The sequence below is a fragment of the Dufourea novaeangliae genome, unplaced genomic scaffold (assembly GCF_001272555.1).
Source record: "Dufourea novaeangliae isolate 0120121106 unplaced genomic scaffold, ASM127255v1 scaffold72, whole genome shotgun sequence".
NCBI lineage: Eukaryota > Metazoa > Arthropoda > Insecta > Hymenoptera > Halictidae > Dufourea > Dufourea novaeangliae.
In genome coordinates, this window is record NW_015373947.1 from 778,370 (window position 1) to 791,200 (window position 12,831).

Here is a 12,831-nt window from a genome sequence, read left to right on the forward strand (position 1 = left end):
TTTTACTTTATGATGATCGCATCTCCCTCTCTATAAACATGGTCTGTCGTACATTTACCGCACCTCTCTGTCTATAAACACGCTCTATTGTACTTCTGCTTACTACGATAACATGTCCTCTTTAATGAACCCATTATATCTGTTTCTATACATCATGATCGCATCTCCCTGTCTGTAAACATGGTCCGTCGTACTTCTACCGCAAGTTTCTGTCTATAAACATGCTGTCATACTTCTACTCATCACAATTGCATCTCCCCCTAGTATATTGTGAAATTACCCAATTCAGTAAATCCTCGACAAATTAAATATAATCGTAAAATTGAGTGGCTACAAGGAGGCAGTACCATTTAGAATATTTAGATCGCTCCACCCAGCTCTAGATCTTTAAACACTCCCTTCCTCTCTACCATCCGAACAAAATAATCAAATACCATTTTGTACAATATCGGATCGAACGCGTCAAGAAGAAATGTGGAAAGTCTGCTTATTTGCATACGAAATATCGAATAACGTCAGTCAAAAAAACCCTCCCCACGACAAATCTCCGCCCATTTCCGTTCGGTTGAAAGAACGGAGGTTCCGTTCCTAGAGAGTTCTTCATGGAAACCGGTTTCGCCGTTAAACGTGACGAAGATATCGAATCAAAAGTGCTCAGACCCGAGACACACTATACCCGCGGAACGTGATTTCCGGGCCACCAGTGGAAATTTCGCGGAATTTACCCGCGGCGTCGTCTAACTGGGCGTGTGTTGCACATACATACACGCTGCTCGGCTAATAAAACCCGCGGATCCGAATTTTCCAGGTGTAATCGAGTTCGCTGGCAGCAGCACGGAGAACTCGTTCGTCCGCTCTCGAACGACCAAAGAAATTCGATTAACGCGGCGGAGTTTCTACCCTTCCTGCATCGATTGTTTACCACGCATCCAGGCCTCCCCCCTCCTGCACACTCGCCCAACCCGTGTCCTCGCGCACGTTGCCCCCAAACCGAGTGAAAATTCGTTTTTTCTTTCCACGATTCTTCCCGCCCGCCCCCCTTGCCCACACCCCGTGACTCCACCGCCCTTGGCCCCCGACTCCTCCCCCCTCGGCCCTCGACTCCTCCCCCCCCTCCTATTCCCGCGCGCCGAGCCATCAGCGCGACTACTCCGGGGGGCGGCCGTGTGCCTCGGCAGAAAAAAGCCTTTGTCGGTTCGTTTCTACCGGCGGGGCAAGCGAATGCGATTTCGCAATTTAACGGAAGTCACAGAAACACAACCACAAAGCGGCGAACGGAACGCCGGGGCGCGAGAGACCCGGCCGACCGTTCGTAGATTTTTTTTCTCTTTCTTTTTTCTTTTACGAGTTCGATCTGTGAAATGTCCGCATTATTTTCCATGCCTTCCGTGCCCGTGTCGTCCGGTTTCACGGGGGCTGCGTGGAAAACTCGACCACGAAATGAACGTTTTAGGAACACGCGCGCGCTGGTTTATTAACTTCTGGCTGGGGTCCATTTGGTTGGACTTGGATTCTATTGTGCCGAATGAAGCTATTCTTCTGTCGTTTGAAGAGATAATTGAACGGTTGACTTTCTTTTTTTATTGTGGGAGGTTCGTAGTTAAATCGAAATTGAATTGATTATTTAATAGTTCGATTGCCATTTAGTCTCCATAGAATTTCAGCAGTGTTTGAATCCTCTGGAAACTGTTACAAAAAATAATAATAAATAATCCTCGGGTTTCTAACCTTCTCTAAATTAATGACAGTACTAAATTTATTTTAGTAAGTATTTCCTTATAGATATTAATTTCTGTGACTATACGAATTAGATCATGCCATAGCTATAATCTTAAAAGAAATAAATATTTGTGTTGTTTCCAGTGGATTTTCTTTCGCGATTGTATCGCAATTGCAGCTGTTTGAGTTCACCTGCGCTTTTTTTACGCACGTAATGTAAATATTAATTTAATACGCGGAGGATATGTTTCACGGGAGACAATTACATCACGGGAATTATAATGGAAACGAAAGTCGATAGAGGCTCCACAAAGGGAAATGCAAACAATCGAACTGCTTGCAAAATTTACACTGCCGTGAATTACCCGGACGACCGTTTGCCCACGTTGAAAAAGGAGGAAAATGAGAAAACCTGAGTATGTCATTATACTCTACCGTGTGCAATAATTGCTTTATCAATTTTTCATTGAATAAACTTTAATATGATACATACGTTGTTTGCCTGAACTGCAATTCGATAAATATGTTAATGCAATTGTGAATAACAAGTGTCTCAAATGTTTTATTCTTTCTTAAACGATAATTGAAAATTCAGTGAATAAAACATTCAAAATGATGTCATAACGTTTTTCTTCAATTGCGGCTGTAAGTTCGATATACTATGATCGATTACGTTCGCTGATAGAACCACGAGTCACATCTAAGAGGATTCCCGTGAAAAAGCAAATCCAGAAATAAGAAAACGAAGGAAGCATAAGGCAAAACCGGGAAAAAATGTAAAAGCTGGCTTTCAAGTTTTACGAGTAAACTAAATTTTTAAACGTGCTTTAACCAATGTCTGAACCAGCACGCCGTGAAATTTAATGCTTTTTATGAAAGTACCGTGAAAAAACACGATAAAATACAATGTTTTTGATCGAATTAATTAAACAGCACTCTACTGTTATTGGGCGACGTTTCTTTATGAGAAAACAAGTCGTAATTATAAATTAAACTTTTTACATACAACGATCCGTTCCCGAGTAAAAGAGGTCTGAGGTAAAAGTGGTAAGTACATGTTGAGAACCACAGCCATCAGTGTTTCCCTCGCACACCCGCAGAAAACTCAAAATCGATTATCTCAAAAACGAGGCCTCGTATAAGAAAACTTCATTCTACATTATCGCTTCATATTTTCCCGACAAATCTTTTGGTATGACGGAATCATTAAAATAATTCGTATTTACAGGTGCAATAAACATAAATAATTGGCTTCGATGTAACGTGAATTTAACATCCACTGTGGCAGAATACCAGAATTAATAGCACGTTTTCAGAACAACAATTTCGACAGTAAAATTGTATTTTGCGCATACTATACTTGCCAGAATATCGCACGATATTATTTACTCGCGTGCATACTTTCTCCGTCGATTTTTCGCGTGCCAGCCGCATTACTCCGGTGCAACGCTAATTACAGAAATATTTCCCGGGGATCGGGCATCTGATTTACAGAATTCCTGGCCGCGGAAAGGAACGGTTCGCGCGTGCGCGCACACGCCACCACTATCGGGCCACGTGAATTTTTCTCTCCGGTGATTAATAAACGTTCGCGAGTTCCAGGGGCTTCATTTTATCGGGTTTCGGCGCTCGCCCGTTTAATTCCGCCGATACCGTGGATCAGACGCGGCTTTTGTGTAGCGATTGCTCGATATTGACATTTAATCGGTATAATTTTCGGCGTGGTAGCAATTTAGTAGTGAGTTTGATAGCGATTGACAGACTTCGTACAAATATTCCGCGGGTGGCTAATTAAATTTCCACTGACGGAAGCGGTACACGGGCCCAAACAGCTCAGAGAAGTTCAAGTTAGGCTACCTTCATTATTGGTTTACCTTAATTGACTTCGAAACCTATTTATAATCGCTTAGAACACCTTCGAGTAAATTACACTGTATCTTACATCTTTATCTTCGTTTCTTCGTTTTCGAAGTATATTTCGTTTCTGTATTGTAATAAAAACATTATTATTATTGGAAAATGGTAAAGCCTTCGACCAAACTATTAATTATCTTCAGTTGAACCTGGACTAGGTCATAAACTGAGCCTGGATTAGATCATGAACTACTTCTGGGTTAATCTATCAGCTACTTCTGGACTAGTCTATCGGCTATTTCTGGGCTAGCCAATGAGCTATCTCTGGGTTAGTCCGTGAGCTATCTCCGGGTTAATCTATGAGCTACCTCTGGATAAGTCTACCAGCTACCGCTGAGTTAGTCTTATCAGCTACTTCTCGGTTAATCAATTAACTACCTCTGGGTTAGTCAATCATCAACTACCTCTGGGTTAGTGTATGAGCTACCTCTGGGTTAGTCTGTGAGCTACTTCTGGACTAGTTTATCGGCTACTTCTGGGCTAGTCTATGAGCAATCTCTGGGTTAGTCTATGAGCAATCTCTGGGTTAGTCTATGAGCAATCTCTGGGTTAGTCTGTGAGCTATCTCTGGGTTAATCTATGAGCTACCTCTGGATGAGTCTACCAGCTACCGCTGGGTTAGTCTTATCAGCTACTTCTCGGTTAGTCAATCAACTACCTCTGGGTTAGTCTATGAGCTACTTCTGGGTGAGTTTATGAGCTACCTCTGGGTTAGTCTATGAGCTACTTCTGGGTGAGTTTATGAGCTACCTCTGGGTTAGTCTATGAGCTACTTCTGGGTGAGTTTATGAGCTACCTCTGGGTTAGTCTATGAGCTACCTCTGGGTTAGTCTTATTAGCTCCTTCTTGGTTAGTCTATGAGCTCCTTCTAGGTTAATCTGACAGCTACTTCTGGGTCAGGTTTATGAGGTAGTCTAGGGTTAGCCTATGAGTTAATCCAAGGTTGCGTTAGAAACTAGTCCTAGATTAGCTTGTGAACTGGTCCTTGGTTAGGTTATGAACTGTCCTAGATTATGTTATGAGTTAATTCTGGGTTATGTTATGAGTCAAATCTGGTTTAAGTTATGGGTTAGGTTATACCCAGGTTAGCTGATGAGCTCACTTTGGGTCAGGCCAAGATCCTCTGGTGTAATGAAAAACATACCGTTATTAGTAGGTGGTAAAGTGATAAACAATGGTTGATCTCACCCTATAAACCAGAAGTTCCTAAAATACTAATTGTGCAAGAGGACAGTTTCCTTTTGCGTGACATTAACTTAAAGTAAGCTCGATGAAATTCCCCTCCCTTGTTTCTTTATATCTACTTCAGAGCTAAACGAGTTAAAGGCCAAAGACTGATTACACGCTAGACCCGATCAGGTAGCATATAACGAGGATATATCGTAGAACATTCCCACGTACCCAATTATTGTGAACGCCACGGTTTAACTATCCTCCATCGTCCAAATCACACTGCACACACCGAGAGAACCGTAGAAGCCCGCCCTCTAGTGTAACGAACGGCTCTTTACAGGGCAAATTAACTGCAACAGCTTATTTGCGGCGGTCGTAGCGTTGTTTCGAGGGCCGAAAACAGGAGTCGAAAGTTGTGCCAGTGCTCTCCACTGCGAGCCGAAAACCGCAAACCAAGCCAGCCGTCATCAAAGGGTGAATTAATTCGACGGGGAAAACGGTCGACGTCGTTCGACAAATTTTTTCACACAGACGCGCACGTGCATCCACCGCCCATGGGACTAGATTTTCTATTTATTTTTATCATTAGGCCGAAGTTTTATTCCCGTGATCACAATTTCGGATAATTAACGACCTCACGTGAGGCTGCATTTTTTTCGCCGCACGGGCGGTGGGAAAAGTTTTAACGAAGTGGGCTTACGGGCCAGATTAAAATACGTTGATTTATGATATATGTTTGTGCCTCGGGGCGCTCGTATCCGCTTCGACTCTGTATTTGCCTTTCTTTTTTCACTCTCTCTGTGTCTCGTCTTTTTCGGCAAGTTATTCGTTAGCGAAGTTGGACCGGCGTATAGCAAATCCCAGGTACTTGGGGCTTACACATGGCTTTTCCTGTGGCTTTTCCCGCGGTTTGTGTAAAATGCATTACAGATCAATCTGAATTCGATGCACGGTTGGTCGGAAAAAAAAAACGGGAGACCAGAAAAAAAACCAAAATGGTCCTCCGACGCATTAACGGTTCATGCAACTTTTTCACCTAGCTTTTGCTGGTGACTTTGTACACAGACTAACCTGGACCTTTTTATAAATCTATTTGACGACAGTTTTCACTTCAAAGTGTACCTTTCGAGGGGGATAAATGGTTCTAATAGTACAGCTATCATGGCTGTGGATAGCGAAAACTTTAGATGAAACGGATTGTTTGCAGCCTCTATACAGGGTGTCTCATAAATACTGATGATTCTTTTTACATTAGTAATCCTACAATCAGATTTTGGATATTTATTCTAACACAACTGAGGAATGTTCGTGGAAAACACTGCAAGTACCAAAATTGAAAAAATTTGTTTTTTTTTCATCGAATAACTTTTATTTGCCAATGAAAATACTTCAGCATAGAATTTTGGTTGGCACTTACAATGTTTTCTGTCAGCACTCTTCAAATCATGATCTTTCAAGTAACATAACCACACTAGAATATACAATAAATTCTCGATGAGTGCTCGAATTAGTTATATTTGTTTCACCCGCATATAGCCATTAGTTTGTGGGATATTTAATGTCCAGTGCCGAGGAACCTTTGGACAATCATCGAGGATTTACTGGGCTATACTTCTTCCTATACAGGGTGTCGAGAAAATTACCGTCCAACCTAAATGCACAAAACCCACTATTAATTCATTTGGATCTCAAGATTAACTTTGCAAAAAACGATGCTGCGATCGAGCTGATCCAACTGGATCTTAATGAATCCAGTTTGTCACTGTATAGTAATAATTCGTCAGGAACGGGCGGAGGTAAACCTAATTCGGCGATGCAAATAAGCCCGAGACGGTTCCCGGTACACGACGTATTCTTTCCTGTAAATAAAAACAGTGCAATTCCGGGAATCGGGTGACGTCACGGCATGCGAGCGAGAGCGGTAGAGCGAGCCGCGATATCGAATTTGCATTATTTCCGTCGTAACAGCTGGAGCTTTTAATGGATGGCACGGCGTTTCTGGGAATATTCCACGAAAAATGTCGATCTGTCCCACGGGGACCACCGCCGCTGGGTTAAGTGGTATATACCCACGAACGCGCCTCGAGACACAGCCTCCATACGCGTCGTCGAAAGTACGAAAAGCGAAGGATTGGTAAAAAAAAAAAAAAAAAAAAAAAAAAAAAAAGGAACCTGCATCTGGAAAATATAGAAACGTGGGGATGGAGAGAACCAAAGTGGATACTCACGAGTTTAGCAGTCTGCGCTGACAACATGTCCGCGTATTGTATTAGTGCCTGGAAGGTACCTGAAACAGAGGAAAAGAAGAATATTAAATTCACGTTAAACATTGATATCTTGTTTAAAAAAAAGTTTACTATCGTAAAACATTAAGACCTCGAATTTGTAATTCATTGCAATTCTGTGTTTAGAGTATATATTCTTAATTTTTCATTATTTTTAAGTGTATCATAAATGCTTGTGACGTAGGTTTCTATCTCAATAAAAATAGTATTTATCCAAAATATTATGCGTTTTCTTATAGTCGTAATTTTTAAGAATGATTAGTTGTAACGTGAGTTACAGGATAGTGTAGTGATTTAGGGTTAACACCGAATTAATTACGTTCACGTCGACGGTACTATTTGACGTCTGAATTTATTTTATATGACACCGGTACCGCTGCGACATTTAATATAACTATGAAAGTTTGAAGTTAAGTGGAAAAATTTAAAGGACGTATTTGTATACTTCAAATGTAGGGCCAATTTTTAATTGGAATATTGTTTTTTCAATTAAAAAATGTAACGAAATGTGTAGAGCATATATCCAACAGAGAAAATATTACACCGAGAGCAATAGAACTTCTATTTGTACAGAAATAACTATATTTTGAAAAAACAGTAGAAACCAGAAAATGTAGAGTTCTAAAAAGCCTTTGTAAAAGTAATATTTTTCCAATCATATAAAAAAAAACATTTGATGTACAAAATGGATTGTATGTACAACAAATATTGAACTTAATTGCCAAGAGAATATAAACATGAAATTTTTCATTGGTGTATTATATCCAAAAAACAAAATTATTCCTTTTTCGATAAAAATTGTAATGTTCTGGGGGTGGGTGCGATCGTCGTTTCGTATCCAAAAACCAAATGCAGGGTCGTGTTTGCGTTTCCCTGTCGGCGGTGGGATATTAAATAAAGCAGGAGTTAAATGAAAATAAAGGGTGCACACGATTCGCGGTAATATGTTGTGACACCGGACACTTTTTCCTCCGCGGAGAATTTTTATTATCACCGCTATTCGCGTCACGATCAAATAACGATGGAAATTGAATAACGTTGCTGCCGGCTAAAACAAAATTTGAAAAAAAAAAAAAAAACAAGACTATATATCCCGTTGTCGCATTATATCCGCAAGAAAACGTTCGACCGGTGTTTTTATGCAGATGAAATTTGAACATTAACGCTATAAATATTCCTCGCGAGATACGTACCCAGGGGGAGCAGTCGAAAAAAATTAAAAATCGGTAAATGCTCTCGAAGAACTGTCGCTTTTTTTTGCGGATTCTTTGAAACTTTGTTTCCTAAAGCGCGCCATTTTTAAAAAACTAATTTTGGTTAAAAAACCTGTACGTGTAACAGAAACTAATCTGGTACAGTTTATAAACAAATGTTACATTTGATTTCAGAGCTGTTGTTTCGACGTTACATATTCGACCAGCGACCTTCTTTTTTTCGTGAGGGGTCTAGAAAATTAATCGTATATTAAAATTTCTCGATGCTTTTTTATTAATTTTTTGTTTAATCTCTGAAGACATGGTACTAAAACTAGGTAAAACAAGTTATTTCTTCTATAAGTTATTTCTGACGAAGAATTCTTAAAAAAAACTTCTTTCTCGACCGTCACAGTGGTATTTCCCCTTAATAATTTTCCCCATGAAACTCAAATGGATAATTTTTTTTAAAATAGAATTGGATTCGTCTATTTCCACGAATTTTAATTATTCGGAGTACTAGACGTAAATTACTTCCTCTTTTTCTTTCGCAGAATTTTTTTAACCGACACTCGGTTGACTATGGTGCAACCGTGCAGAAATCTGTCAAAGGAAAAAGGTCGCTTTTTCGACAATACTCACCGCTACGTTTCATTAAAACTCACGACAGGGACAAAAAGAAATAACCGGACGTGACGCTCATCAAATTTCGAATCAAAGACAGAGGCGAAGAAGGCGGTGCGAGAGAGCCAGGGCTGTTTGCAGGGCGAATCCGCTTTTGAAATGTGTTTCAAATGAAATGAAATGAAAAATACGAATCTCCGGTGCCCCCGGGGCCACCCTGTTCACGCGGAAGGAGCGTAAAATGGGGGAGGGCAGAATGGGGACTTGTGCGTGTGTTTTTAATTTAAAGCACGAGCTTATAACATCGCAATACAGGAGTACAGGTGACTCTCAAATTAAAATTCGTGCTCGACATTCCTCGATAAACGCAACAGAAAACACCCCAGGGGGCCCGAGTCTTTCATTGATGTTAAAAAAAAATATAATAAATGGGGGAGGGCAGAAAGGGACTTGTAAAGTGATTTATGAATGTAAATTGGACTATCTAATTTTTTCCTTCCAAGAACCAATATTTTTTTATGTTAACATGTTGTACTCGAAAAGGAGAGAAAATATTCAAGAAGAATCGTATACCAAAACTGTATCGTTTTCTCAGAAAAGAAAGTTCGAGCTTTGACCAATAGGATGTTTTAACTCGGCTCCCCCCACTGGAGACTGCAAGTGGCACCGTCTGCGTCTACCGTCCCCCTCTACGCGGGTGCTAGAGTGGGAGGAGCGTCTAGCGCCGCCCACAAGTCACATTGAGCGACGTATGATTCGTCGAAACTTTAGGGACGACTTACAGGGACGCGACTCGTTTGCAACACACAGTTCCTTTCGCAATATTTATCGAGTGCAGCACGTTAAAATTGCTAAAAAAAAATTAACCTAGAAATTACTACTAACATTTGCAGCCATATTAATTAATATTCCAAATCATGAATATTTCATCGGAAAAGTGATCGACCGAGAAACGTATTTTTTTTTTTAACAATAATTCCTGTAGTATCTCTCTCGACGAACCTTCGAAACATGGAAAATTGTGATATAGGTCGCGGTTGGCTGGCGTCGAAAATAAAAGTAGAGATTGCCGCGGAATCGAATCGGCAAGTGGCCTGGGACAGGGTTGAAAAAGAGGATGAAAAAAGATATGAAGATCGAACGGGGCGAGCAGCAACCACTTGACCGAATGAAACTTTAATTGGACACCGGGGGGTCGAGCGAGCGCCCGCCTTGGCTTTAATTTGGGACCTATGCCTCCCTTGATTTCGCCAATCAACGACTATTTGTGTCCGAACGTTCTTTGAAAAATTCGACGCGCTCCTTTTGTTCGACGGACGGTCGTTTAATTGAACGCGTCCTTCTTTGAACTGTACGAAACAATTGCTGCCGATCACACCTATGGCCCCCTGCACATTGTTCGTATTATTCCCATAACTTGACACTTTTATTTACGACTCTGTAAAAAATATGACGTCAGAAAAAAATGTCTAGATATCATCCGAACCCAAACAAATAACCTAGACGTATTCACAGCATTTGACAATATTAATAATAAAAATTCCTTTATACTAGAAAATGAAGAATAAATCGATATTTAAGAGATTGTTCGATTTTTTTCTACCAAAGAGTAGCTAAAAGCCTAAAAGTATGTGAATCTAGAAAATACACACACGTACGATTTTTCTGGCACGTATCGAAAGGTTTCCCCGTCCGCCTTAAAAACAGAAACATGAAAACAGGTGCTTTCGAGACACCCATTGCAACACTCGAGCGCAATACTGAAAGTACTAACGGCACCGAGTGCGCGCAGGCTGCGGCGTCGACGTCCTCGGCCTGGAATACACTTCAAGCACACTGAAGTACTAAAGTGCCGTGGCATGTCTGCCCCACGAGAGCCGCGACTATATACAGGGTAGCCCCAGAATTAATATTTCGTTGTTAGGAAGATCGTGTACTTACTGTTCTTGGTGAATGTGACGATCTTCAGGACCTTGCCGAACCGTGTGAATATCTGCAACAGAAAACATAATAATCTGGTCAATTATGGTTATATAAATGTATGTAGCAGATGGGTATTGTTACAAAGTAGTTATGGGCGATGCCTCGATATAAGGACTCCAGACGGGTCTGGCGACGAACCTATACTGAAGCAGTCACCGATAGTGGAGCGCTTTTAAACTAGTTTGAGAATCTGTGAGGAAAAATCCTACTTTTAGTAATCATAAATTACTTCAATAAATGTTTACTCTTACGATAAATATAACACAATTAAATTTAATATTAACTAATTATATACAGGGTGAGTGAATAAGAACTACTATCTAAAATAACTCGTTATCTATTGGTTGCACCAGAAAACATTTTAACGAATCACGTAACATTTTAAGGAACGCATTGGATGGATACAACTCGATTTTTTTGTATCATACTTTTTTTTGAGGCATCAAAGTGACCTTGAGTTTTTTTCAAGGTCAATGCATCATGTTTTTTAAGAACGTCATGCTATAGGTCGCTGAATTCGTTCTTTCATCGACAACAACGTGGTGTTGAAAAAATAATGCATTGATCTTAGAAAGACTCAAGGTTACCCTAATATGTAAAAAAAAAAGAATGAAACTTCAATGAATTGAGAAATTCTGAAATATAACTCGTTAAAAATCTGTCCTTTGAATGAAGGAAACGACGATGTGTATATTGTATAACGAAAGAACGACAAAAACAAAAGTGGTGCGACCTCAACATATGGCGCGAGATTTAAATATTAAAATTGACTTTACGACGGAATGGCTGAACTGAAGATGGTGTCGTCACAGGTCAATGACAGAGGCTGGCATACAGTGGCAAAGGATAGAAAATCACTCGTGATGAGATTATTGTGAAAATAAAAATAAAAACAATTCTATTCCTTGTGGACCCAATTCGAACAATTATTAATGAAATATTTTTGTCAATAAAATTTACTTCGGTCAAGTTCTGAACAGCAATGAAACATATTACAAATTCGTTTCGTACAGGGTATTCAATACTCATTTTTTCGCCTTTGGCTTTCAAACATGGGGCATGTATTTTACAGACATTACGTAAGTACCAGTCCCTGCAGGTAATGCAGGTAATTTATTTCAGGCGGGATCCTGTTTTCATTAATGTAATTAAAAGCTTGTCAAGAACCGTACAATCAGATTTCTACTTTACCCAATAACCAGGATCAAAAAATCTCTTTAATTAACTGTATACCCGTTCTGTCTTTGTCCTCGAGAGGCAATTAAAAAATTACAGTGCACACCGCTTCTATTTTCAACGGGGGTTCCGCCGCGACTGGTCTCCGTCGGTTTCATAACTCACCGACGCTAAAAATTGCAGAAAAAGTGCATTTAATATTTCTGTCGACGGTTAAATTAAACACTGCATTATTCAAACTCACTAGGTTTAATTCGACAAATGGGATTATGCGTACAGAACCAAAACCTTGGATTTCCAAGGATGTCAGAATTATACAGGGTGAGTCCATAATAACTACTATCTAAAATAACTCACACCTATTAGTTATATCAGAAACCTTAACGAATGATATCACATTTTAAGGGACGCATCAGATAGATACAATTTTACTTTTTATATCTCTTTTTTTTAAACGTAACCTTGACGTTTTTGAAGGTCACAGAATTTTTGTTTATACCATCATGCGATAGGTCGTTGAATTCGTCCTCCTATTGGCAACAACGTGAGTTTAACAAACAGAGTAATTGACCTTGAAAAAACACAAGGTCACCTTGATATCACAAACAAACAAAAATCAACTCACCCTATATTTTCAAGAGTAGCTCAAGAGAGAAAAACTATAGAAATAAATAATAAAATTACACAAAACACAAAGGCTCAACCTCGAAAAGCAAATTAATCGAAAGGTTGACCTCTACAAGCCCCTCATCAGCAAGATCTGT

The 12,831-nt window shown here is 39.9% G+C and overlaps 1 protein-coding gene across 1 annotated transcript in view; it reads right to left on the bottom strand.

Annotated features, from left to right (window-relative positions):
* LOC107186114 (polypyrimidine tract-binding protein 2) overlaps positions 1-12,831 on the bottom strand; it is a 224,829-nt gene that overhangs the window by 13,103 nt on the left and 198,895 nt on the right. The window contains 2 exon segments of the mRNA XM_015573922.1: positions 7,031-7,093; positions 10,850-10,901. Coding sequence (XP_015429408.1) covers positions 7,031-7,093; positions 10,850-10,901 — 115 coding nt within the window.